The sequence below is a fragment of the Falco biarmicus genome, chromosome 5, assembly GCF_023638135.1.
Source record: "Falco biarmicus isolate bFalBia1 chromosome 5, bFalBia1.pri, whole genome shotgun sequence".
Classification (NCBI taxonomy): domain Eukaryota; kingdom Metazoa; phylum Chordata; class Aves; order Falconiformes; family Falconidae; genus Falco; species Falco biarmicus.
Genome location: NC_079292.1, coordinates 24,822,906 through 24,849,725, shown reverse-complemented (window position 1 = coordinate 24,849,725; position 26,820 = coordinate 24,822,906). Strand labels below are relative to the sequence as shown.

Sequence of the window (26,820 nt, the reverse complement as noted above, 5' to 3'; positions counted from 1 at the left end):
CCTGTATATCCTGAGACATCCCGAGATAGTCACTGGGGGAGAGGAGGATTGAGATGCATGCATCACCAAAAATCAAAAAGTTACGTAAATGTTTAGAGATAATCTATTTTCATTTGTATATTTTAGATTCATATGCTTTGCATCCAGCTTTTACAGCCAAGATATGTTCGCAAGCAGTCTTAAAATGTGATTATTACAATACATTTCTACAGAAAACATCCTTGAATGAAGTCACATAAAGTCTCCAAAAGAGGACATGAACAACCTCCAATGCTGCTTTTTCTTTGTCTTTTTTGAAAACACATGGGAATATAAAGTATTTTCCACTGCCACTTACAGCTTTCCCATTTTTTCTGATATTTTTGCAAAGAGAGATCTAAAAGTGCAGATTTTAAAAGTATTTAAGAAAATAACATTTTCTTAGCAAAAAACATTTTTAATAAACATATTTTAAAATTAAAATTACAGCATTTTTAAAAATAAAGCATTTCAAAATATAGAAATAAATTTAGATAGTGGAAACCTGTGGAATTCTGTTCACATATTTTTATTTCCGTATTTCTGGCAAGCATAGATATCAGACCTAATAACAGATTAGATTTTCTGGATCTGTTTATATTGACAGTATTTCAGAAATTTAAAAATATACCTTCTGTAAATCTACCCTCAACTTTAGCCTGGGCCAGAGAAATGGCACCAAGCCTTTATACTCTCAGCACAGTCATTTAAGCCACAAGACTTTGCCCCTTATAAATGTACTGTGTTGTTTCCATACCAAAATATCTGCCCAAGCCTTCTGTTCCTCTTTCTGCTTCATCATATGTTGCACCACTAGAAAGCATCTGGCTTTGGGCATGGTTCCTTGTAGCAGGAGAAATAACGCAAAAAAAACCTAAGTAGAACACAAAAAGCAAACCACACACATGAAACAAGAAAAAAATAAAAAACCAAACAAAAACAAAACATCAAAACAACACCACCACCCCCAAAAAACACCCAAGCCAAAACCAAAAATAATTCCACTCCACCCCAAAAACAAAACCAAAACCAGAAACCCGGCCAAAGCACTTACACACTGAAAGACAAAGGGAACAGAATATGCAACATCACCAAAGCTGAGATGTGTCTGGGCTCCTTACAAGTATCGCAACCATCTATGGCTGGGCAGATGATTGCATTGGTTTGTACTGTTTGAAACTATTAACCAGCAGTCTATATCAATCAAAAAAATCACCTGGAAATGGTCTTCTGGTGGTTGGGGTTTTTTTAACATCACATGGAAAATCTTATGCTTTAAAGCACAAAAGACTGATTTTAAATTTGAGAACTATCCACAGCAACCACATAAGCAAAAAAAAGAAAGGAGAGCTCTGAGTAACGGTCCCAAAATTTCCTTTCTAAATGAAAACCCCATCTAGTGTCCAATTTATCTCACAGTGTTTGGTTTGCACCTGCAACTGAATGCAAAAGCTAATGCATAGAAAAGTCATCATCTGACGGCAGACTGTGATACTATGACTTTGTAGGGAAGTTTATATGTTGAGGAAACACCAAATCCTGAGTGTTCCTCCATATAAAAGTGGGGTTACCTGGCAGACCAGAGCGTCTCAAAGGCAGGAGACAAGGGGCTTAACCGGTGGAAGAAAAGAACAAGCAAGTAAAACCCTAGTCTTGCTACAGCTGTCAGACCAGATGTTTCAGCCACACATTGGCAAGTGATAAACTTAAGAGCGCAATTTGTTATGTATCGTTACCAGACCAAAGAAGGAAAACAAGTACTGATGTTTCTGACAGATTTCAGGATAACGGCTATTTTGATACACAGAAATAAAATCTGCCTTGTAGAACTTATAATTAAACTCTTTTCCCCTGCCTTCTTTTTTGTTACTGTAATGAACTTACTTTACAAACCTCCGAATCTTGATTACAACTGCAAAGAATGTCACACTTCAGCTAATGACAGAAGCCTAGTTCAGGGTAATCATAGCAACGCCATAGTAAAATATTACAATAGAGACCATTTAAAGTTTATAAAATGTAACAGAATATATTAGAGAGACATGTGGGCTTAATTTTCCATTCATGCAGATGTAATTCTTTAGACCTCCGCGTATCATCTACAACTATGTGCAAGAAGAACCAGGCCAATACTCTCTACAGAACAACACATAACTTTGGGTGTTTGACTACCAGCCTATAAATAGACTATTGTCTCCTTAGGCCACAATTGAGTTGCAGAAGGATTTTAATCTCTGCTGTCAGTGGAAGCTGAGCTGCACCTTCATTCTTGAAATCACATTCGTTTTTTGCAAATTAACCTGTTACAAAATGAAGAGAAAATAAGACATTTGTATGTGCAATCCTATACACATATGCTCATATGACAAAACATTAGTAAACTCATTTTCCATTAGTCGTTATTAAATCTTGAGACAGACATTATTATGAGACATGGGCTTATTACATGAATAATGAGTAATAATAACAAATAATTATTCATTATCTGAATTGTTAAATGCAGATCAATATCCATAAAGGTTAGACTAAAAGGTTCACAGCACTTGAACTGTAGGGATCTTCTGATTTCAAAAGCACATGAACCAGAGGAAATCTGTTGCATTCAGCCTAATTACTTTGTTATGAGTGACATAAGAACCAGGTCCAAAATCTATGCATGAACTAGAAGGTATTCAGGCTCTTAGATACCTCAAGCAATGTAAGTTTAATGGCTTGGAGAGGAGAGTATTTGCTTATGGCTTGAACACGCATTCACACCTGTTGTTGGAACAGTTTCCAGTAATGGAACTAGTTTATCAGAATAAGTGTTAATACTTTATTCCTTTTTCTGCTAATCCCATTTTCTGTTTTATTTTAACTGACTGCAAGATCGCTACAAAATTTAGGGCTCTGTTGGGTTTTAAAGCTTATGTCAGTTTTCAGCATTTTTATAACTACAGCTCACATTGTGCTGGTGATTCTAAGAATCTGTTTGAAGCCACTTCAGCACAGCCCAACACTGACCTTTTGTTGAAGCAGGGTCAATGGAAAGGTTTTGTTGAATGAAAAGATAATGTATTAATAATTGGACTCCTGGTTGAATGCATATGTAAATAAATATCTATGTTGTATCATATGCGCTAAGGGATCTGTTAAAAACCTACAGTTATTAAGGCGGAGGCAGCTTTTTTCCACTCTGGACAAACCTTTGTTCAACTTCACTTTTATGGAGCTCTTGAAGGAGGCAAGGCTCAGTTTCATTTTAACTATGGGCCTGTTGTGGCTCATAGTACAGATCACAGCAGCCCAGCTGACCCCCAAATCATTGATTTGAAATCTAAGCAGTCCTAAGAGTTGAGCCTTTAAATTATACAGAAGATGAAATATTCTGAAAAGAGGGGGATCCCCTCCTGTTAAGATTTCTGGGCTAGCTCATCCCCTGAAGCCTCTCTGGGACTGCAGGTTGCAAAGAGAGACCCACCGCTCCTCCTGCACCTCCTCCTGGGTCTGCACTGTTGAGTCCTGCCTAACAAAACCCTATCTTACCTCCTGGAGTGATCCCTGATCTGTCTCTCTCATTCCATGATCTCCAAGGTCCTCCAGGCTCTGGTTTGCATGTGGATCTGCTGTGCATGAGCAGCTGTGCCAGCCCTGCCACCTACAGCGTACATCTTACCCAGTGTACCAAAACATTGACTTTTATCTATGCAACACCATTAAATATGCTCCCTGGGGTGGCATGAACCCAATACAGCACACTGGTTTGGGGCATATTGAATTTATTTCCCGTGATGGAAGAGGCCTTATATCTCACTTGGGGGTTTACACTACCACTGTACCCCAGACTGATGAGGTCATTTCTTTAAGAAGAATCTCATTGCAGCAACATTTGAAATAAAAGAAATGAAAGTTGTTTTAAGAGTAATAACATTTTAATTCAACCATTTAAATCTAATGCTCCCAGCACTGAGACCCTTAGTCATCCCAGACTTCTACTAAAGTCAGTTGGGGGGGTTCATTTGTAGAATGCATAACCCCAATTATATCTAAGCATAAATCAGATTATTTCATTTTCATGGAAGAGAAAAACCATGGGTTTGCTTTTTTATGAATTAGGCAAACATGTGATGAGAGTCATCTGAAATGCAATAATTAAAATACTGCGTCACCACTGGGTAGAAGAGTAGGTCCTTTGTCAGTGTATGCGAATGCAGACCACTGTTATTCCATAGACTTGGTGTCGTTCCACTCATTTACTTATGTCCAAGTCCGAGAAATGGGACTTTGTGGACTGATAAAATTCCAATAAGGAATAATTGGGCAGGTTCTGTATGGTGACAGCACAACCTTCCAGCCAAGAATATTGAGTATCCCTGTCTTAGGGTGCTTTATATGTAGTAGTTTATTACCCCCCCATTCCTCCTTTAAGTAGTCTTAATTGGCCTTAAAATCAGGGTACCCAACATGACGAGCCTCTTGTGAAATGCCTGGCCAATGTTATTTTGCAGCAAAAATGGCAAAAAGTTCTCTGTGTGTTCTCAAAGTACTGTATGACTGGTTAGTATCTTCAGCGTCAGTCTCTCTGCTGATTAAAGGTCCTGTGCTGAGAAATTCCCTCCTCCCCACAGCCATATTTTATAATATTTAGCACTCAGTGCTTTACACTATCAAAGCATTGTAGGCATGCTATCTAACATCTCCTAATTAACTCATACATCTCCTATTAAAAAAGCACCTAAAATTAATGACATATGGCATCGCTGGCTTTTATACAACACATGCAACAACTCAGCCTTGGGGTTTTACAAGAAACGTGGGTAAGCTGAGATTCCTTGCTGAAATCTGACAAACACTTCACTATATCTGACTTTCAGCAGAGAGGAAATGAACAACGATGCAAATTGGATCTACACAACTATAGATCAGGAACTGAATGCGCACACAAACACCAGCATGGGCAAGGGCGAATCTGCAACTTTCAGAGCCAATGTTTTCGGTTCCTTAATGAGGTGCACACCAATTACATGGGTTTCCCACAGACTTTGCTCTCAAGATCTGTAGAATGCATGAGAAACAAGCAAAGTCTGTCGTTTTGGTATCCGTCAAAGCTCTCTTCCATGTGAGGAAGTGGCTAATTTGTCATTTCACACTCAAAAAGGCGTGAAAGGCAAAACGGAGGGAGGTTAGCTGGAAGAGAGGAAAGGGGGGGCGGTGACTCATGAGAAGAGACAGTAGGCCTGATTTTGAGCCTGTGTTTGTTGCTGCATATCAGGAATAAAATCAACGAAATCACATGCATGTAAAATAGACAGGAGTGAAGTCAGTGTTTCTTGCTTATATGGAAAAATTTACACTATTAAAACACAATATGAACCAAGGAACACTTTACAAATGAAAATTATGGTATATAGCAAATTTCAAACTTAAAAGTTTTATTTACACATGGACATCTTTTGTTTTATTTAATTATAATAAAAGTATTAATTCCAACGATGCAAATTTTCAACTTAAAAATACATAAGACCTTTGGGAGAAAATCCCAAAGAATACACACATCTGAGGAATGTCAGCTCTGTGTCAAGAGCACTGGTCTCAGCCACTAAATATTTTCCCTCATCGTCTTTTTTTTTTTTAGCTTTATTATTGTCTTTTATCTTTCTTTTCCTCTGCATAAAGCTAGCAAAGAGCCAGAGAAACAGTCAGAGTCAAACCTTCGGAGAGTCAGGAGAGGTGCAGGCAGGAATCCCATTATTTGTTAATAGGATTTGTGCACATACCTCCCACTGACCACTTAGGAAATTTACTTCCAAGCATCTCGGTGGCAGTTTCAATTAGAGTCAACATTTCATTTCAGCAGATGGACTGCAAACTGGTGGCTAGTCAAACTCTAATGAGTAACGCTCGATAATTCCCCTCTTTTTTTTTTTTTTATAGGGAGAATGAATGCTGTTGCTAAGCCAATATTTAATTTGATTTTTTGCTGTGCCTGTCTGTGCTAGCAAACCCCACCCACGTGCCTGTATACAAGCCCAATGGGTAAATTAGCGGGTATTCTTGCAGATCTGTCACACATTTCTACCATGCTTCTTTTCAGAAAGATGCCAAAGAACTAGAAATACATCTGCCCTCCCCTGAAATGTAGCCACCTCTGGGGTGGAATGTGGCAGCAAATATTAACATGGGAACACGGACACCAAATCCTATGTGAAAATTATGCAGGAAGCACAGAACACAGCCCACGTAGCCTCAGGCTAGCCAGAAATTAGCTAAAAGTGTACGTTTTCTTTTTAATGAATTCATTTAAAATTATTGCCTGGTGTGTGGTACTCCAATAAGGAACATCTCATTTGGTATGGAATCCGCTTGTACAGTCTCATACAGATTATTAGTGATGGTGAGTTATCTGATCTCAATAAGAAGCAGTACTAATTCATAGGCAAGTTGCACAAAACTAGAACACAGTATTATTTTCTTTTTCTTTTTTCATGGAAAATGTCCTTTCTTTAAATAGCATTTGCAAACTATGTAGATAGTGGCCCGGCTGGCTCATGGTGCCTTCGGTTTCGCTTTTTTTTCATCTCCTGCACATGCTTCCATTTGGCACCACCTTTGTTCCGCTGCCGCCTCTTCTCCCGGTGCCACATCTGTTCACAGTATTCATCCAGGCTAAAGCTGGGGCTGCTGACGAGCTGGATATAGTCCTTGTACCTCAGCCGGGACTCCGTCAGCAAATCTCTCACCCGACCCTCATCATCCTCAGTTTTCTGAGTGCTTTCCATTTGTCCATTCTCAATGATGTTCAAATTCAGTTTCACAATGGTATGGACAAAAGTGTGCTCCTGGGCTTTGCAGAAATAGGCTCCCGCATCCCTTCTTTGCAAGCTGCGGATCAGCAGCCCATGCTCTGTTTTGATGACCCTTTCGTCAGCCTTCAGCTGTGGGGTTGGACAAAAAAGAACGCTATAGGTGAATTTCATCAGCAAAACCAGAATGCATGTCAGTCTACACTGAGGTGGAGAAAAGCCTCGGCTGGCACACGGCACGTCCCTTGTCCCCGGGTGCCAGCACACGGTGGGGCATGAGCAGCTGGGACCGATACCGGGAGATCCTTTCAGTGGCTGAGTTCTGCTCCTAACTATAGCATCTGCATCACTTACCATTCAGCATACAGCTGTAAAAGACACATGCTGTACAGCTGAAAGGACAGACAGTAACACTCGTCACACCCCGGTGCAATGAGTCAGACCGCATTCCCCAAGGAAGGGTAGCTACTCAGTGCCACAGATCCCACTCGTTTAACTGCTTTTCTTGAGGTATCGCTAATGCACCCGATATACCAGTATGCTTACACATATGTGGAGAGCTGAGGCCCTACTATTACACTTGAAAATAAATACTACTACTGATTTTTAAAGTGAAGTGCTGTGATTCTGATCTTTTTGACCGGGTTTTACAAAAGGAAGTTGATCCTGGCTTTGACTCTCTGAGAGGTGATTAAAAACACCCAATGCGGTTAGACAAATGCAACAAAGTACAATTCTTTTATTGCTAAGATCTGTGAAAAAGGATGTAGAGGGAAAAAAAAAACCATTAAAAAAAAAAAGCAAAGAAAAGAATGAGATTGCAAGTGAGAGCTGAAGTGTGTCAGCGTGGAACTGCAATTTCGTTTATGAATGGAAATATTTCAAAAAATACAGCACGATCTCACATGTTAAAAATAAGGTGCACCTTAGAGTAATAACACTGTCAGGTAAGTTACATATCTGGTGATCTGAAAATGATTTCCAAAATAACCCAAGAAAAAAAAAAAAAAAAAAAAAGCATAAAAGCATAAGCCCACCACTGGGAAGAAAATAAAAGAAAAGAAAAGAAAAGAAAAAAGAAAACCACAACAGGATGGGGTACTGGGCACCTAAGTATTTTTGCAGCTGGGAAGCATAGAAGGTAAGTGATTTGCCAAAGACCATATAAAGATTAGTAGCAGAGGTGGAAGCAGAAAGCAGAGCCCTAGGTCCCAGTGTCCAACACCAGCATTTCCTTTGAAAATGATCCTGGTCCAGCCCAAAGCTGTCACCTCCCAGGTGTGCTATGTTCTGCTGTCATGCAGAGGCTGTGGCACACCACGGCACAAGGGACCTGGAGCGCTGCTCACGCAGCCCCCAGCAAAGCCAGGGCCCTCAGCACAGCCTCAGCGCTGCTGGTGGCATTGCGATAACGTAGAAACACTTAAGCACAAGGCTGAGTAGTGGGTTTAAGAAGGGGGGGGAGTGGGGGCAGAAAGAACCAACACAGAATGTGGAAAATTTCCCAGAGTGCACATCTGACCCTCCAGCAAACTTCAGAGGATGAAGATCAGGGAGGCATAAAGATGACTAAATTAGATTTATTCACAGTGGGTAAGCTACACACTGTTTCTTTATGTAAAAAATCTGCACATGATTCCCTTTTCTACTCCATGGGAAAAAGTGTATACATACGTATGATTCTCCATCTGTTATGATTCTAACTCACTAGTACTTTATCATAATAGGGTCGCCTGGAGCAAAGAGATGGATGAGATGACCTCCCAGGGCTTTTAGCTTTACCCTTTCTAAGTTTCTATGATAATGACTTTGGAAGGGTTAAAAAATTTGAAAGACTATTTTGAGATCACCAGAAAAAGCAATACACATATATATAAATTACATGCAGAGAGAGAGATAGATGGCTTAATACTGTATCAGCTGTAGCAGCCTTCAGTGACACACAGATTGGATAGGTAGGTAGGTAGGTAAGTAGGTGGGTAGGTAGATGGATATATAGATGTGTGCGTGGATGGATATAAGCCTGTGTACTGCTATTCATCTGACTGCAGCAAAGACAAGAAAACAACCGCTACAAAAGCCTGGTCAGAACGTGCCTGGTTCTGCAGCCAAATATTTTTTTGGCTCCTCCCACTATTTGACGGTGTTGGGTCAACCCTGAGCTTTAGTTTCCTTGTTTGCAAACTGTATATAAGCATGCCTACTTGGCACCAGCAGGGTGAAATCATACTAATTTCAAGAAATTCCTGGAAAATTGATTGTCCTGACAACAGGTGCTACATAAGCACAAGCTACTTTTGATTTACTACACTGTGTTTAAACCAAAGAAATCATAGTCAAGCCACAAGCACATACACAGAAGATAGGAGGGAGACAGACTAGCAAAGACCACCTTTCCACCTCCAGACCTACAGCATAGGGCAGGAGTCCTCAATTTATCAGCTAGTGACACTTCATTCCAAGTAAATGTACCTTTCTTAGGCTAAAAAAAGGAGCATGAAATGCATATAGGAATCCACAAAGAGGTAGCTGTAGGCAGAAATATGTCTAGGGCAGATGTTTCCTTGTGCTGATGTACCCCAGAGAGAGAAGCAGGAGCAGGGGCCAGGTGGAAGCGCTGGGAGGCTTGGCTGTTGCAATATGGCAAGGAACCCCCCCCTTTCTTCTGCCCAGGCTTCATGTCAATGTGAAGACCCAAGTTTGAGCAAATTAGGGAAAAGAGTGGGAAGAAGCAGCTCATTGCCAGACATTTGGGTTTCATAAGGCACTATGCAAAGACCAAGTTCCCACATTGTCTGAGTGAAAACAGGATGGATCTCTTTGAGCTCAGGGCTTGATGCAATTGCAGCAGTAGCATCTGCCTATCGGTGGCCCTGCCAGTATTGTAGTCTAGAGCGTCTTGACAGCTGTGTACCTCCTACACTTGGAAGATCTCCAGCTGGCTGTTTCAGCTGGCTGGGCACCAGTCCAAAGAGCCCTCAGTAGTGCTTTGCCTATTTTCAGTGAAAGGAAGGCAGAATAATGGCAGATCTAGACTTGAAAAGATCACTGGACCCCCAAGTCCAGCACCCTGCTACTCATAACTATTTACCATTTGTTTAGCAGCCATCACTTTCTAGTCGTAAACGTGTTAACTGATGGAGTTGCCTCCCCATCTGCCTTGGGATACTGCAGAGAAAGCTAACAGCGTCTAAATTGGACACGTCCCTTAATCCCAGCCCATCATGATTCCTATTTTTAATGAAGCAGTGTTCTTACCGAATGTCCTGTGTTAACCTTGGGTATTGATTTACAGTGACTGTCACCTCCTCCTCCTCTGTGCCTTCATTGTTCATTCCTGTCTTATCCTCTGGCAGGATGAAATTATGGCTCTGATTTCACAAGTACTGAGCAGCACTTCATTACTGTCCCCCCCCCTCCCCTTCTCTGTTTGGTATCCTGTTTATGTTGTTTTACCCATAGGTTCAGAACTCTTCCTGTCTTTCCCCTCTACTTTTCCCCTCACAGGGCTCTGGAGTTTCATAAACACCTGGCATTTCATTACTTGGTAGTAGATCTTTAACCTTTCGCTTGAATGCTTAATGTGCTCTTTGGTTCCTGACCTATAGATGTAAAACATATTTTATTAAAATTTGAGGAGAGTGAAAGGACTAGTTAGATAAAAGACATAATTTTGTTTTGGACAACTGTGGATTCATTGTCATCGTCCGTCCCCCTCCTCCCCCATGTCATAATCAATAACTCTCCTAAAATATTTGTAAATAGTATTTGACAATTCAGAAGCACAAAGGCTTCATTCATAAAAGCTTGCTGACATGTGCTTAAATTTGAGCATACAATAAAACTTAAACATGAGAGACATAGTTTTGTTCAATAGGGAACAAATCATAAGCCACAAAAACAAAGCAATTGATTACTATTAACTTTCTTTTCCTAGTGGAGTGGGAGCAGATTTTTTACAATATTTTATCAACAGATTGTATCTTTTATCCTTCATGAGAAGCCCATAAGTTTGCCTACAGTTACATTACCTGAATTTTGCCACATGCCAGAGATACTGGTAATATTTGACAAAGGGAAAAAAGATCTCCATGCAAATCAAACACTCTGTTTTCACAACCTGAATTTAACAATGGAGGAAAAAATAGGCATTGCCAATAACGATGGCAAACATTTAAACAATCAGTAAGTTGGAAAGCAACCAAGGATTTGGAAGTGCTGTGACACCAGGTTAGGTCAATGCCTTTTGTCCTTTGCTAACGATGTGTTTAGATAGCTCCCTCTGTACAAATAATTCACATGTCAACTCTTTCACAGTTAAAACACTGCACCTGTCTGGGAGAAGAAAGTGGCTTCAAAGCCTGCCTTCCCTCATTAATCAACATGTGAAAAAAATGTTAGTGGTAAGCTGGTTAGGGTGCAACCCCTGAACAAATTGAGAAGGGGAGAAAAGAAAATGAGGAACATTTGCTGAGAATTCATCTTTCTCTATTGTTTTCTTCTTCATCCTCATCATTCGACTGGAAATAAAGATCACTCTGGGGTTTTTTGGCATTATTGTTACACATTACTTTGTTTCTCTTGTACTGTGAAAATAATCATTTAACTTCAACGCAGCTGTAGAATTAATTTCTCTCTCCCTTTTTTCTTTTATTTTTTTTTAAACATGTTTTTTTATTTATCAAGAAGCCACAGGAAAAATGAAGAACATGTTGCTGGTGCAATGTCATTATGGGAATGTATGATTCCTGTTATTTTCAAGGTGAAGCTAACTTCTTATTCTGAGACTAAATTTTAAACTCTCCCTCTCCCCTCCACCCCTCCCCCAGTATATCCAAATCAAAGGAGAAATGTCATGTGCTATATCTCAGTTCAGAGTTATTTCTTCTTTTTCCCCAGGAAACTGTCAAAAATATTAGTCTTATTTAAGAATCTTGAGGTATTGGGGGGGAGACCAATGGGTCATATAAAATAAAAGAGTGAAAGCATGAAAGCTATAAGTAGTCCCTAGCCTGCAGAATGAACCTCTTCTTATTTTTCCCACTCTCTTGATCTCTTTCTCATTGACCAAAGGATTCAAGCACTGAACTACTCTCACAGAAGGTACTGCTGGAAACTCAGTTCTTGGTGCATGTCCTCCCCCTTACTCAGCTCCCACCCAGCTCTTAGCTTTTGGGGCTGGCACTGAATCTGTGACCATTTTTTCACAAGATGCTGCTGACTAGATGTTTGTAACAAAGAAACTGGCCATGATGACACAACAATCCGCAGCCACAAAAAAAGAGAAGCTTATGTCTTGGATAAACTGAAAAACGTCTTTTCAGTCTGGCTAAAATGTGGAATGGAAACAAGACCTATTTGCTGTGGTGGGGGAGCTAGGTCACAGTCTTGTGCCTGGCAAGATGTCCTGTCCAAACTCGTGTACCTACCAAACCACCAGATGGTCATCAAGCTGGGTCTGTCAGAAAAACACAGCCCAGGGCTGTGGGCAGGAATATGGAAAGGGTGAGAACCACTGAAGAAAAAACTGAAATGTCCTCCTGCCTTTTAGTGGATTCATTTTCACCCCCAGGTCTGAACAGAGCAGGAAGGAGAGAGTTAAGAGTGATCTGCACCTATTCTGCCACTTCAGGTTGGTTCTGTCCCTGCAGGGGAGGTGGCAGTTTGGCAGACCTGGAGCCCCAGCAGACTGGGAGCAAAGTCAGCCTAAAGCAGGGGGGGGTAATACTTTTCAGAGGCACAGGGCACCAAAATTAATGGCATTGTGGGGAGCTATGCATTTGCTTCTGGCAGTCCTGGTGCCTATTATATACACAATATAATACATACGATTTTTTTTGAGAAATACATAAATATCTGTTTTAAGCTTCAGAAAACTTCAGCAGTTTAAGACATTATGAACGTATGACATCCCTGCTCTTCTTTCATGAACTGCAGCCACTGAAATGTTCTCCCTCATCTCAGTGACTAATCCTGTGTGAACAGGAACAAACATAATCAATTGCATGAGCAACACTAAACACAAAAGCACTAGATATTTGACTCCTGACCTTCAAACAGCCCCAAACTACAGGGAAACATACTCCCACTGGCAGCAAAATGACCTGGTGACAGCTCCTGTACCGCAGGAGATCCTGTCCCTCCCCACAGGTTGCTCTGCCTGGAAGTCACATTCTGAACCATGACCCTAAGGGTGAAATGTTAGGGATATCCTGCTGGGCCAAATGCTTCCCATCTAGTCTGGATTTCACCTTTTCCTTCCCTCTGGAAGCTGTAGTGCATGTCCAGGACAGTGCAAAGCCATCTATTTGTAAAACCAGGTTTAAAGACTTGCTGAGACATTGCAGTTCCAGCCCTGGAACTAAAAGTCTGTAACCTAAGTTCCAGGTGCATTGAGTCATTTGCAAAGCATGGTATCGTCATCACAATACGTTATACCGCTACGGCACCCACTAAAATCATGTACAATGTTATTTGAGAAACCTGCTGCAGGAAAGGAGAGAGAGCCAGCAGAAAATACAATTGTAATGGGAAAAGTTATGATAAGGCATTGGCTGAGCAAAGATCAGGTTATACATTAAATATGACCACACTGTCATATTCTGTCTCATATGGTAATTTTGTCAAACTGAAGTACTTTGAAAAGAAAGTCAATCATTCTGCCAATCTTTGGATTTTCTGGGAAGGCCTCCAATTAGGCTCTAATACTGATTAATTCATTTTCACTGATAAGTCAAATTAGAAAACGTTAAAATCTCGATTTCTGAATCCCCAAATTAACAAGGGATTAACATCTTAACCTGCAAATACCCTTATCCTATCTAATAAGAGGAGTGATTTTTCAACACCTCTACAGGCCCACTGATTTATTTAGGCAGCCATATATGAAATTAGGAATTTAACTTTAGGTACATGCACTTGAAACCATGACATTACTAGATTAATAACTTTATCTTAAAAATAACAAAAGAACCCCAAACTTTTTTTTCTTTTTCTTCTAAAACTTATGTCTCCTGATATGATGATTGGAGATCTGCAAGATGAGTTTGCTCAGAAGGAGTTCAAGTTCTTAGGATCCTGGAACCAACTTGGGCCAAAACACTAGAAATTCTGTTACTATAAGAATTTTCTGGCAGAAACCAAACAGAATTAATAGCTGTATCCTGTCTTTAAGTGATCTAATCCTGTAACCTTCAATGCATGCATATGCATTTATACAGGCATTTATATATTTATCTTCAAAGGCTGAAAAAAAAATACATAAACTAACAAAACCACCCTGAGGAGTTGTGGAACATGTGCTCCAACTTCTATTTTATCAAAGCTAGATCACAGAAACACTGCTATGGCTTTAGGGACGATATGTGGTAAAAAGCTATTTGCCTACTGTTAGCATTCATAATGCAGAAAATCTGTCTGCAGATTTCTCCTTCAAATTTTCTTCTAAATTTGCCTCAAAGGTTAATCTAGCCTTTTAGCAAAGCTTTGCTTTTCTCCTACAAACAGATGTCAGACTGTTTACACAGAGCAAGCCCAGTAAACATTTCTGTGGAAGGCTGCTAATGTGCAAAGATGTATGCTGTGTGCTTGCTGGAGCTTTAAATGCCATCACACATATGCACGCATTCCCTTACTCTCTCTTCTTGTGCACATCCTTGGCACGCTGGGCCATCCTGCAGTACTAGCCACCACCATGCCTGGGCACCTGGCATTTGGCCCGGAACAAGCAGCAGGGGCCAGGTCACTGCTACAAGGAACCTTTTGGAAATACAAAGCATGGCAAAAAAATAATATAGCTTTAACTTGGGCTATGTTAACTGCCCTAACTTTGTTCAAAAGTTGATTTGACCTGCAGTTTGTTCTATGATCAAGTAAGCTTGAGTTTGGCTTCCTGACTTTCAGCGGCCTATCTGAACCTGTGATTCATAAGAAAATCAACTGATTTTTTTATTTTTTTTTTTGGCCCACTAAATTGACACAGATAAAGCTCAATTTCAAAATTTCGATTTCAGCAGCCCTTCAAAAGAGGCTTTCACATCCTGGAAGTGTGACTTTTTATGATAAAGCAATTTTACATTCTTCACAGGAAGTGTGACTTTTTATGATAAAGCAATTTTACATTCTTCACAGGGAACTAGCTGCTTTAAGCAAAGTTTGTAGCTCTTTTTGAGATGCTCAGGCACATGCTATTTTTGCAATACATTATTTTTTTAAATGATTGAGTCTCCTCAAAACTTTCCATAACTTCCTCTTCAGAAAAAAAGAAGAAAAAACACCAAAAAAACTCCAACCCTAAAAACAATAAACCCCAAAACCTGTTAACTATCTGCTTAAATTTACTTTGAAATTAGTCTTAAACAAATGGTTAGAATTAAGCAAATACTTTACTTGTTTCCCTGATCAAATATGGACGTGCATTTACAAACTGCTGCCTTAGGGAAGTAAAGCCCTCTTCTCTACAGGGCAGTTAAAGGTAAATCAACTAAAGCACAAACAATGAATGCCTGTGTGTTAATTAGCAGCTCATCCTGGAGGTCATGTCTAAGCATGTGGAGGAAAAGAGGGTTATCAGGAGTAGTCAGCATGGATTCACCAAAGGGAAATCACGCCTGGTGATACTGTAACACCCTTATAGGTAAGCTCAGGCAGTGTGACTGAGATGAGTGGACTGTGAAATGGGTTGGAACCGGATGAGTGGCAATGCTCAGAGGGGTTGTGATCAAAAGCACAGAGTTTAGCTGGAGGCCTGTAGCTCGTGGAGTTCTCTCAGGGCCCAGTCCTGATCAATTTATCTATCACCGACCTGGATGAAGGGACAGTGTGCCCTCAGCAAGGTTGCTGATGACACCAGGCCCGGAGGAGCAGCTGATTCACCAGAGGCTGTGCTGCCCTTCAGCCAGACCTGGGCAGGTAGGAAAGTTGGGCGGAGAGGAACCTCATGAAGTTCAACCAAGGCAAGTGTAGGGTCCTGTCCCTGAGGACAAACTGCCCCACACACCAGCACAGGCTGGGGCTGAGCTGCTGGGGGGGCAGCTCTGTGGAGACAGACCTGGCAGTGCTGGTGGGCAGCAAGCTGCCCATGGGCCAGCAGTGTGTCCTCATGGCCAAGGGGCCAAAGGGACCCTGGGGTGCATTAGGAGGACTGTGGCCAGCAGGTCAAGGGAGAGGATCCTCCCCCTCTGCTCTGCCCTGGTGAGGCCCCATCTGGAGTGCTGGGCCCAGTGCTGGGCTCCCCAGTTCAGGAGAGACAAGGAGCTGCTGGAGAGGGGCCAGTGGAGGGCTACAAAGATGATGAGGGGGCTGGAGCATCTCCCTGGTGGGGAAAGGCTGAGAGAGCTGGGGCTGTTCAGCCTGGGGAAGAGAAGGATGGGAGGGGATCTTGTCAATCCATACGAATATCTTAAGGGCAAGTGCCAAGAAGACGGGGCCAGGCTCTTGCCAGTGGTGCCCAGTGACAGGACAAGGGGCAACGGGCACAAACTGCAACACAGGAAGGTCCATCTGAATATGAGGAAGAGCTTTTTTACCTTGAGAGTGGCAGAGCACTGGGACAGGCTGCCGAGAGAGGCTGTGGGGTCTCCTTCCCTGGAGATATTCAAAACCCACTTAACACAATCCTGTGCAACCTGCTCTGAGAGACACTGCTTTAGCTGGGGGTTGGACTAGATGATCTCCAGAGGTGCCTTCCAGCCCTGGCCATCCTGTGAATGCCTCTTTAAAGGCTGATAGACTTCTAGCTGGGTTTTTCACTTCATCCACCTGTGGCTTTTTCCTCAAGTATGGGCTCTAATGGAGGTTAGAGGCAGTAGGCATTTCAAACCATTAATCTCTTTCTTTTGGTGTTTACTGCACATTGTGGGAAGCACCATGTCTATAAATTAATCAGGTTTTTATTCCAAGCAGAGGAAAGAAGTTTTGCCAGTCCAAAGCATGAGAGAGAGAAGGGGAGTACAAGTACTGCAGTGTTGTAGTCAATATACAGCCGTGTGGTGTTTTTTGTCTTATCTGGTGGAAAATCAGAAGTGCATTGAACCCCTTTATTCTGGCTTCCCAGGCCAAGACACAACTGGGGTAGTAACTTTGGTACTACTGCCATGAGTCACATTGCTCACCCAGACGTGAGGTTCTCATGGGCACCTGCCCTGACCAGCCTTTAGAAAGAACCTGCACATATTCTGCACTCAGAAAGTCTCATAGGATGAATTACCATTGAGAGTGGAAGACTGGTTGGGTGTTTGATAATTCCTGTCATTTAAACTAATTTTTGTCTTGGATGAACATTTAACAAAAAAGCATATCTGACACCTGGGACCAGCTCCTTTGAAAGGGCAGGTCTTTTCCCGGCTCCTTCCCTGACGCCATGGTTGCCATCACAGCAGGACGTGGCCTCAGACACAAAATCAGCCATGTAAGGAAAAACTGTGAAAACTCCTGAGGTTTGAATCTCACTCAAACCCAGCCCTAATCAGTCCCAGTGCATTGACCATCTTGGCAAGTCGGAGGGTCCTTTTGCCACCACCTCACAGAGGAACCAACAGAAAATTGTGTAGGGGGTACGTGCGGACCCTGAGGCTTTGCCAGGGCTTCTCCACCAGTGAAGACCCTAAACCTGCCTTCTGCAAGAATGAAGGGCTATCACAAGTCTCACTGCTTCCTACTTCAGATGCAAGGTGCAGTTCTTTAACATGTCATCTCTACATCAGCACAGAGTGCCTTTTAAGAAAAATTCTCAGACTCCACTAACAAGAACAAAAAAAGCACACACAGAAAAACCCTCAAAAAATAAAAATCTTTTTTTACTGCACAGAGCATTCCTTCTCTGGGGAGAGATGGAGAGAAGCAGCAAGCCATACATGCAATTCTTAGCTACACTGCTTAACATGATAAGGGAATGCAATCAGACACTAAATGGAACAAAGATTTTATTAAAACAAAGGGGTTTGAAAATACTTTTACCTATAGGATAGTTGTTGTGTTAATTATTGGACAAAAGGGTGCTTTTTTGTTTAGTACTTTGATTTTTTACCATTAATTAAACCTTATTTACCTTTTCTTCTGGGTTTGTTTTTTTTTAATATGAAGGCATGTAAGTCAGAATAAATATTGAAACCTGCTTATGACACAGTGCAAATGGTTTCTCTCTTCCGCACTGCATGCCCCAAATGGTGATAGCAGAATGCTATGTGATACCTAAGGTGAGGCAAGAAAAAGTAGAACATTGACTAATCCAAATAACTCCTGCTTTTTAATGCTCAGGTGAATTCTCTATAAAGGAAACTTGACTTGATGACTATAACTTACCTCTTCTCGATGTTCTTCTCCAGAGCGCTGAATATACCACCTAATAGAGGCTTGCTGGGACTTAGGAATACATTCCAGAAAAGTCGAATTAAATTCAATGCCAAAAATCACCTTTTCATCAGCAGTTTCATGACTAATGCCTGGAAAGCAAACATGGTACAGGAGATTAACCCTGACCTGGTTTTTAAAGCAATGGGAAAATAGCCTGATTCAGAACAGATGCTGTAAGAGTGGGTGAATTATAAAAAAGCAAAAGGAAACTTAACTTTTAGCTTAAACTATAACTATGAGGATTTAGAGGCGGCTGCTAACCTTCCGTCAGTGCAACCGGTTTTTTAGGAGGTCAATAAAATCTATATCATGAGCTTGCTCCATTTTAAAGTTGAGGCTTTCACCTTTGAGGAATTTAAAATCTGATCTGTATTTTTCCTTTAAGTAATGCAACTGTAAACCTGAGCTAAAGTTGCTAAAGGTAGATTGTACCATCTGGTCTGTTCATCCCAAAAACTTTAAAGGAGTCACAGGACTAAAGTAAACTGAAGTTTACCTTCCTTCAGTATAATTTCAAATGCTCTGTGTACGTTTCAGACCAAATACTGAAGGAGCCATGAGCAGATGTGGGCTCCTTTCTTGGCCTTCTGTAAACCTGAGCAAGTAATTTACTAGCCTCTGCATCTCTGTTTCTCTTTCTAGTCTATCTTACCCGTCTCTTATCTGCCTTACTATGGCACTAAAGCTCTTTCTTATGCCCTGCCAATAACAGAAAGGAAGGTGAAAGCAGTGGTGTCTCCTAAATCAAAAGTTAGCTCAACAACAAAATTAATGCAATTTTTGATTGTTTTTTCAATATAATAAGTACCTATATGAGATCTATAGAAATTCAAGCTCTCCACATTAAATGCTTTTCTTTTATTTCACTGTGCCACTGAGATTTCAGCAGAGCCAAACAACTTCACGCAGCCAATGAAGTCTCTGGGAGGGAATCTCACACAGTGGAGCACTGAATTTAAATAGGTTTTCGGGCCATAATGTTATTAATTATCTCAAATGGTATAAATAAGCCAAGAGCCTGGAGTGGCACAGGTCAGCTTCATGGTTTTATGGCACAGTCATCTGGCACAGAAGTCAGGCCCAGCTGGATGAAATTTCTACTGGTGGTGCTACAACGGGGCAAAGGATTAATACCCATTTCTGTGCTAAGTCTTTTTACATTTATCTAGCAAAGCTAACTCTTCCAGTATCTCTTTCATTCTTCCAGAAAAATGTGACATTGTCAGCCTTTCTGCTAGGGTTCCTATAACCTTGAGCTTTGCACAGTCTCAGACACCCCTATTTGGAGAGCCACACTAAGCAGCAAGCAAGTAAATTCTGTCCCTTGGGAACGAACAGGAGTTTTGTCATTGACCTTAATGGAAACGAGATTTTACCCTGACTTTTTAACTATGTCTGCAAGCACACATGTACAGTGAGAGCCCTCTGTACTGTGCAACAGACTGAAGGCTTTGATCCTGTGGCAAGCAGCTCTGATTTCTGCACTGACTCATGCCGAGATCTGCAGCAGGCACCCAACACTGTCATGGCAAAAAAATAACCAGAGATCAATGGAAAGTGGTGGCTCATCCTGAATCAGACGTTCAGTGCAGCGATACAATCGACACTGTTTTGACTGGGCTGTTCGCTTTAATAAGCAGCTAGAAGAGCCCCAGACAAACCCAAGCATGGTTCTGAATGCTTTTCATTTATTTTACGCTGCCGCAGAGATTGCCGCGTAACCGCAGGATTTCATACTGACAGTGCTCGCTGGAAGAGAAGTGCTGCAGTTGCCAAAGGAGCGAGCCAGACCCTTTGGCATCTGAAAAGGGGGTGTGGGAAAGGACGGGGGGAGCCCACAGGGAGAGGGGGTAGGCTCTTGTTAATAACAGGAGTATTTAAGTAGCTGCAGGGAGGGGAAGGGGCTGGTTTGGCAGCTGGAGCTTGGGACTTGTGTCAAGTGTATGCAGTGGAAGGGGAGAAGATGGCATGTTCCCCGTTCACCCCTGCAGGTTTCTTTGCGGGACTATCTCCTCTGTTTCTGTATGAAACATCACACACATCCCATTAGCTACTTGTAGGGAAATGTGTGAGGTTTTTGCATCGGGGCACATCTCCCTCCCCTGGGTGAGTGCTGGGGAGGGGCACCCATAAGGGATGTGAGGGTGCTGGCCCATGCCGGCCATCCCTTAGCAGCCCCAGCTCTGCAACTTCAACTGCAGGAGGGGTAATGTATATGAAGTGTAGGAAAGGCAACTGCTTTAACAGTGCTATTCTGTCGAGCTCAGCAAGTTTTTTTCAGGCAGAGAACCTCACAGTAAACTGTTGTCCAAAGTAACAAGAGTAAGAAAGATGCAAAATACTCACTGTCTTCCACATCCCAGCACTGTGCAACAGGGTCTCCATATTTGACATCTTGCCTTCTGGCTCGCCTATAGGAAGAGCATGCAAACTTGTAACACTTTGGGCCTAATTGCTGGAATTCAACAACAAAATACAGAGGAGCTCAGCAGATGTGGACCCGCGTTGCTCCCACACTACTGCTGACAATTACGGTCTTAACTAAAACCAGCCTCACCCTCAAAGCAGCATGTGGCTGAGAGAGATTTGTACAATTGACATCAAGAGAAGGGCCTGTGATTTGGGAAAACCACTGGGAGGGAAAGAGAAAATTCAAGAGAAAAAAGATCTGCCCAAAATAAAAAGTGCGTAATATAGTGACAGAAAGGACGTCTAAACCTGCTTCAGGAGCATGAGGCACAGGCCTCCGGGTGGGGTGTACTGTCTTGGAAATACCTAAAAACATCCTTAATGTAGTAGGTCATAAAAAAAGATCTTGGGTTCAACAGAGATATTCAAAATTGAGCTCTGGATCAGCCCAAGGTAATACTGACTGGTAAACCCATCATCAAAATGAAGAGAGAAAAACATATGGTTTAGTTTAGTAACAAACAATTGAGAAATGTGATTATCTTTCATCTTTATGTACAGAAAAAATGCTTGAGACAATGGTCTGTGATGGTCTGCTCCCTTCCACAACTAACTTGCCTGCTAATTGCTGGGTATGTTACTTAAACTCACTGTGATTTATGTAATTTCGGTGTAATAGCATTAAAAAAAAAAGCAAATTCTTCCTCTGTGGGTGATTGCATTTATCTCCCAAGAGCTAATAAAAAAGAGTTTGTATTTTAGGTTTTTAATAGAAGGATTGGAGAGCCAGGGAGGAACGGTTTCCTCCCTCACAGCCACGCTGAAGGCAACAGGAGTGGGACTTGCTACGTGCAGAGCAATGCCGCAGCTGGGGGGGTCCCGAAGACGAGCTGTCTGTTGCTATATAAAAGCTGTAGACATGCTGGAAGCTCAGGCTGCTACGTAAAAGAAAAATATTAAAGTAACTGATCTACTGGAGGATTCCCGTGGCCAGTCACTCATCCTTTGTTTTGGAGCCACAGACTTTTGGCCTTCCCACCAAACTACGCATCTGTTAAAAAAACATGGACCATCAATCTCCCTGTCCCAGCCCACCTCAGGCTTCAGCAAGCCTCATGTGTCACTAACTTTGCAGTGAGCCTGAACACTTGCTTTTCTCCTTTCATTTATGCTTCTCTGAATTTAGTTTGCTTTGGCTTTGAGGAGAAATGCATAAAGTTCCTTGACACCATGACACGATATCCTATGAGTCATTAACTTCAATGGTTTGTCTAATTGCTCGGGTCCCAGCCCTGCAGCCCTAAGGTAGAAAGTCTTGTTTCACAGCCTGAGCTCAGACTGAAGCCTCACTGCAAGAATTACTGTCAGGAAGACCTCGTCCAAAGGGGAACAAAGAGGCTGTGAAAGACTCTGGGTCAAGGAGCGAGCTCAGAGCTCTGGCTAAATCAGCGAAGAACTCCGAGAGCTTAGGCACATTGCTGCTAGAGCCTGCAGCATGCTCTCCCTCCGTGCGTTTGTGCTGCTGTCCTAGCTGATGGGTACAGAAAGTTCAGATAAAGCTTCTTTTGCTGGTGGAAAAACGCTCCCGATGTGGTCAAAACAGAGTACTTCAATCTCTGTCTCCCTCTCATGGCCAGACCACAAATACAATTATTCATTTAGATCAAGGAATTAAAACTATTTTATTATTGACCACTCTGGGATACGAAGTTAAACTTCATTTTATAACTACAGTGGTGCCCTGTGCAAAAGTCAGAAGCTTGAGAGAGGCTCTTGCATCTCAAGGCAGAGTTAGCTACAACCTGGACCTCCATCTGAGCATCCCATGCCTTAATGCACTTGGCATAAAAAAGGAAAGTGCCGGACTTATGATGTTAGCTGCGGTAGCCGAGTTACTGTCACACGCACTTAAACAAAGCTATGTTGTCTTCACAGCCCTTCAAGCACAAATGTGAAACATGGCCAGAATATGATCAAATTTTAAGGCAAATGGCATGCCAAGTAAAAAGGCAACACATTCTGATTAGGAACCTCTAAAATTCTTGCAAGCAGCAAGATCTTTTACAGCACGCTGTGGTTTTTGTTTTTTTTTTTTTCTTCTTACCTTTTAGAAGTAGGGGTATATCTGGAACATGAGTTTCCATCCCAGGCACAGTATGGGTCTCTGGCAAGGCAGCAATCTGCACAAGCCTTCCCATACGTGTGACATCTGTGCAGAGAGAGCTGAACCAATCCATCCCTGGAACCAATGTACAATTGTTGCTGCAAATCAGGCAAAGCGAATTAATTAGGAGCGTTCTCCCAGTAGCCCATTTTAAAAGTTCCCTTCTCCAATGCCACACTTGCAGATTATCAGCCTTGTCCCAGATTCTACAAAATGAGGGAGAATTCCTCCCTTATGATAAAGTGTTTCTCAGGGCTTGGTGTAAACTGGCCAGTCCCCGTCCATCCCTGACAAAGCAGCGGAGAGGAAAGGGGATAGTCTTGGAAAGACACCAGCACTCAACACCCTTACACCTTTAGATCTATGCTGCAATAAAATATCAGAAGCAAACCATGGAAAGAATGGATGGATAAACACATTTAAAAACAAGGGTCTGGGATAGCCACGACATGAAGAATCTGGGAACTAAGGACGACCTTTTGCAAATAAAACTTCATCTTCTGCTTCTGATCCTTAGGTAGGATGTGATAATATTACTCCCCTCTCCCCAACATATGAGCAGATTGCCTGTTGAGACAAGGGTGGTCCAAATGCTTGCTGTTGAGCCGGAGCTGGCTCATGCAATGCTTCCAGCTGGCCTGCCACCTTTTTTCAGGGGAGATGGGACCCAGCTGTGCTGTGCGTGCCTGAACAGCAAAATACCTCCTCCTGCGTGAGGGAGGCACGTTGTGCCGGAGCTGCTCCGGCCACTTCTGCAGGGCAGGGAGGGATGGCTCCGCTGTCACACTGCCTCCCAAACAAGCATGTAGCCATCAGAGAGCTCGGAGCTGCCATAAAACAGTTTCCCATCAGGAGGTTCCCAACTGGGACTGGTCCCCGTGCTGCCAGGTTTGGACCACCCAGCTTTAGACTGCAATTTTAGAGGAGGGGGACTGGTTTTCAGTCTGTGTACACACAACTTTTAGCACAATGAGGCCCTGATGTCTCCTGGCTACTAATAAAAATCACAACAATAATAGTAATAATAACTTATTACTAGATTGTAAAGAGACAAGTATTTCTAGTGTCCGGAAAATAAATGTGCATTGACTTCATTCACAAATCCCATGACCATACAACTAAAGATTTGTTTCAATGAAGAATTACCAGCTTGGGTACACAAATTACTCTTTGTAAACCAATGTGAATTAGGCAGGCAAAAAGTTCAAACATATCTCCTCCTTCCAGATACATTTTAAGTCATCCCTAGAAACCTTGGCCAGTAACAGGCGTCACCTGAAAATAACAAGCTACGCGTTCAGCATACCATATAACCTGCAGTAAGTAAAGGAGCTTGTGATTACCTGCTTCTGAGAAATCTCCATGGTTGAGATAAATGAAGGATGCTGAAAAATGAATTAGTAAGGTGCATTAGTTTACATATTCCCTGTTCTTAATTAAAAATAGAACATACAAAAAGTAAATAAAATTACAGATTCATTTGCTTGGTTTAAACAAATATGAAATAGGAAAAGAAAAAAAACAACCAGAAAATCACTAAATTCATGCTTTCAAAAACAAAACAAAACAAACCAAACCTCGCATCAATTTTTGCTACTGCTTATGAGGCACTGGCTTTAATTGTCTGAGTTTGCTATTTACCCCATCCTGGGGACTGCCAATGAGCCCTCACATCAACTTCAGTTCTTATTAAGCACTATTTGAAAGGCTTAGATGGCATTTAAGGGATACACAGGCAGATCCTCTGCACCAGGATATATTTCACTGCTGTGAGAGACAGTGAAATTTTTGCCAGTGGCTGATGTTAGAACAGGACAAAGCTCAGCGTATTATCTATTGCCTAATAGAATATGTTTAATCTAAGCCTATTGTTTAATGTTAATGCAGTTTGAGGAAATAAGGGACATTTTTTCAGCCCTTCACCCTCTTCAGTTTTCTGGATGCAAAAACACAGTTCCTGTCCTTAAACTTGGAAAATACTGTCCCAGATTCATGTATGTAGTATGGACAAAAGTTCCGGCTAAGACCCTGTATAGCACACAGGAGAGAGGATGTGTGAGAAAGTAATCAAAATCCCAGGGATGCAGATTAACTGTGACAAAAACCAAGGTGACAACTGAAGAACAGCTACACAGCATGAAAAGAAAGCAAAATGAGAATGCAAAGAATTAAGAGGAAATTACTAAATGGAAAATAAAATCAGTAGGGAAGGCACAGGTCTCCATTTTCCTTCTGTAACAGTACGTCGGCGTCAGCACCCTCATCAGCAACGAGGTTAAGAAATTGTGCCTGTGCAACAGAAAGGTGGTTGGGCTTTTTGCGAGCTCAATTTATGAATAAATCATTGGTGTTAGCAGGGCTCCAGTTACTTTTCTTCTTTATCACTCAGCCAGAATCAGCAATACATTGACTCAGCCTTCACCAATAAATTAAAACACATTGATAATCAAACCTAACTTTGCTTTCTTTTCTTTGTTTTCAGTTCCTGAAGTTGTTATTTAAGAATTTTTCTGCATCTGTGGAATTTTGTTTGTTGGTTTGTTTTTTAAAAAATATATATAATTGTACTAAGAACAGTCCCAAAGCTGAGACAATAGGAAAAATTACATTAAAAATAAAATACTACTAAAAAAAATTTTGGGCTCATAATAAAATTTCAGACTGGAACAAGGCAGGATAAATGGGGCTTTGAAAAGGATAAATGAGTTTTGGTTTGGAACTTTTTTCAACTGACTTACCCAAAGAGTACCAAGGCATTTAAAAATTTACGTAGTGTCACTCTGGAAACTTGAACTAGTTCCAGTAAACAAACAGCCAGACAGACCAGAAGCCAGTTTGGGCCTTGAAGTCCCCTGAATAATATTTAATTGATGTTGTGGCTGTTAATGCTTACCTTGAATATCTGCAGCTCTTCCAAGACCACCTCCTCCTTAATCCACTTCTCCTTTGTGATACTCACAACTTTCAGGACTGTGCCTATGTCTGAAACAAATTGTTCATCATGTAAAACCCACAGTTGTGTTTCAGTACATATGCCACTCCATTTCACGCCCTGAAGATAAAGCTAGTGCATCAAGGATGTAGCCTTCAAACAACATCTATTCCTATCCGCATATATTGATATCTATATAGCTCTATACAATACATCTGTGGTTTTGATGTATGGCTGAGCCAAAGCAATTGTAGGCTAGAAGTGCCTACAGTGCCGCCAGCTAGGAGTTTCTGCACATTCCCTCGACCAAGAACTGGGGCCTATTTGACTCCAAAAAGATCCAGTTTAGGAGACTAAATTGGCAGAAAATTATTTCCCCTTTTTTAGAGAGTTAATTTTTATCCAGTATAGAAACTTAATTAGATCTCATTTTAACACGGAGATTTATGCAGTGCACTTTTTCCATTTGTGGTTTGCTTTTGTTGTTTTAGGGAAATGTTTGAATAAAAACTCCGTTCAACATCAAAATCCTTATTTAATCATTATAGAAATTACCTCTTTGGAGTTATCTAGATTTTATTTTTTTTTAAGTTAAATCCATTCAGCAGTTTTAACCTGAACTCCTGCTTAGTGAAAAAAACAGCTGCTCATTTCATCTCAGAACATTGGACATTACTGAATCTTGAATGGCCTTAAAAAGAACCCTTAAAGGCTGCTCGGGGAAAGTGGGTTGAGTGCCGAGACGTGCGGTGTGGAAATGACACAGCACAGATTAGTCCTAAGCACTACACATAGTATTGAAATGATGAAAAATAATACATTATAATGGAAAGAATGAGATTTCCATTCTTGTTTTCCCAAAGTACTGAAGATCATATTACCAATCAAAGCCAAAAGTATTTCAGTTTGTCTTATGTATTAGAGCTTTCTTTTGTTTGTGTGTTTGACATAATTGCTAAAGCCTGCATAAGTACAAGCTCGTTGCAGATACTCAAACATATAATAAGCTTCTGATCTGCTGCTGCTCCAAATCTCCTGGGTTATTTGGTATATCTGTATTCAGCCTTTCTAGATAATATTTGAAATTTTATCTTCAGAGTTTTGTTTGGTTTGTTTTTTTTCCATAGGACAAGTTTAGAGGATAAAATAGAACAAAAACATGT

At 41.4% G+C, this 26,820-nt stretch overlaps 1 protein-coding gene across 6 annotated transcripts in view; it reads right to left on the bottom strand.

Moving 5' to 3' along the window:
* Positions 1-2,227: 2,227 nt before the first annotated feature.
* The window catches only part of SEMA3D (semaphorin 3D), a 147,721-nt gene continuing 123,128 nt past the window's right edge, over positions 2,228-26,820 (bottom strand). For all 6 annotated transcript variants that reach the window (XM_056339939.1, XM_056339936.1, XM_056339942.1 and 3 more), the window contains 6 exons: positions 25,619-25,707; positions 24,069-24,110; positions 22,666-22,823; positions 20,499-20,563; positions 18,102-18,241; positions 2,228-6,932 (listed from right to left, as the gene is read on the bottom strand). In XM_056339939.1, coding sequence (XP_056195914.1) covers positions 6,519-6,932; positions 18,102-18,241; positions 20,499-20,563; positions 22,666-22,823; positions 24,069-24,110; positions 25,619-25,707 — 908 coding nt within the window. In that variant the 3' untranslated portion in view covers positions 2,228-6,518. The remainder of the gene's footprint in view (positions 6,933-18,101; positions 18,242-20,498; positions 20,564-22,665; positions 22,824-24,068; positions 24,111-25,618; positions 25,708-26,820) is intronic.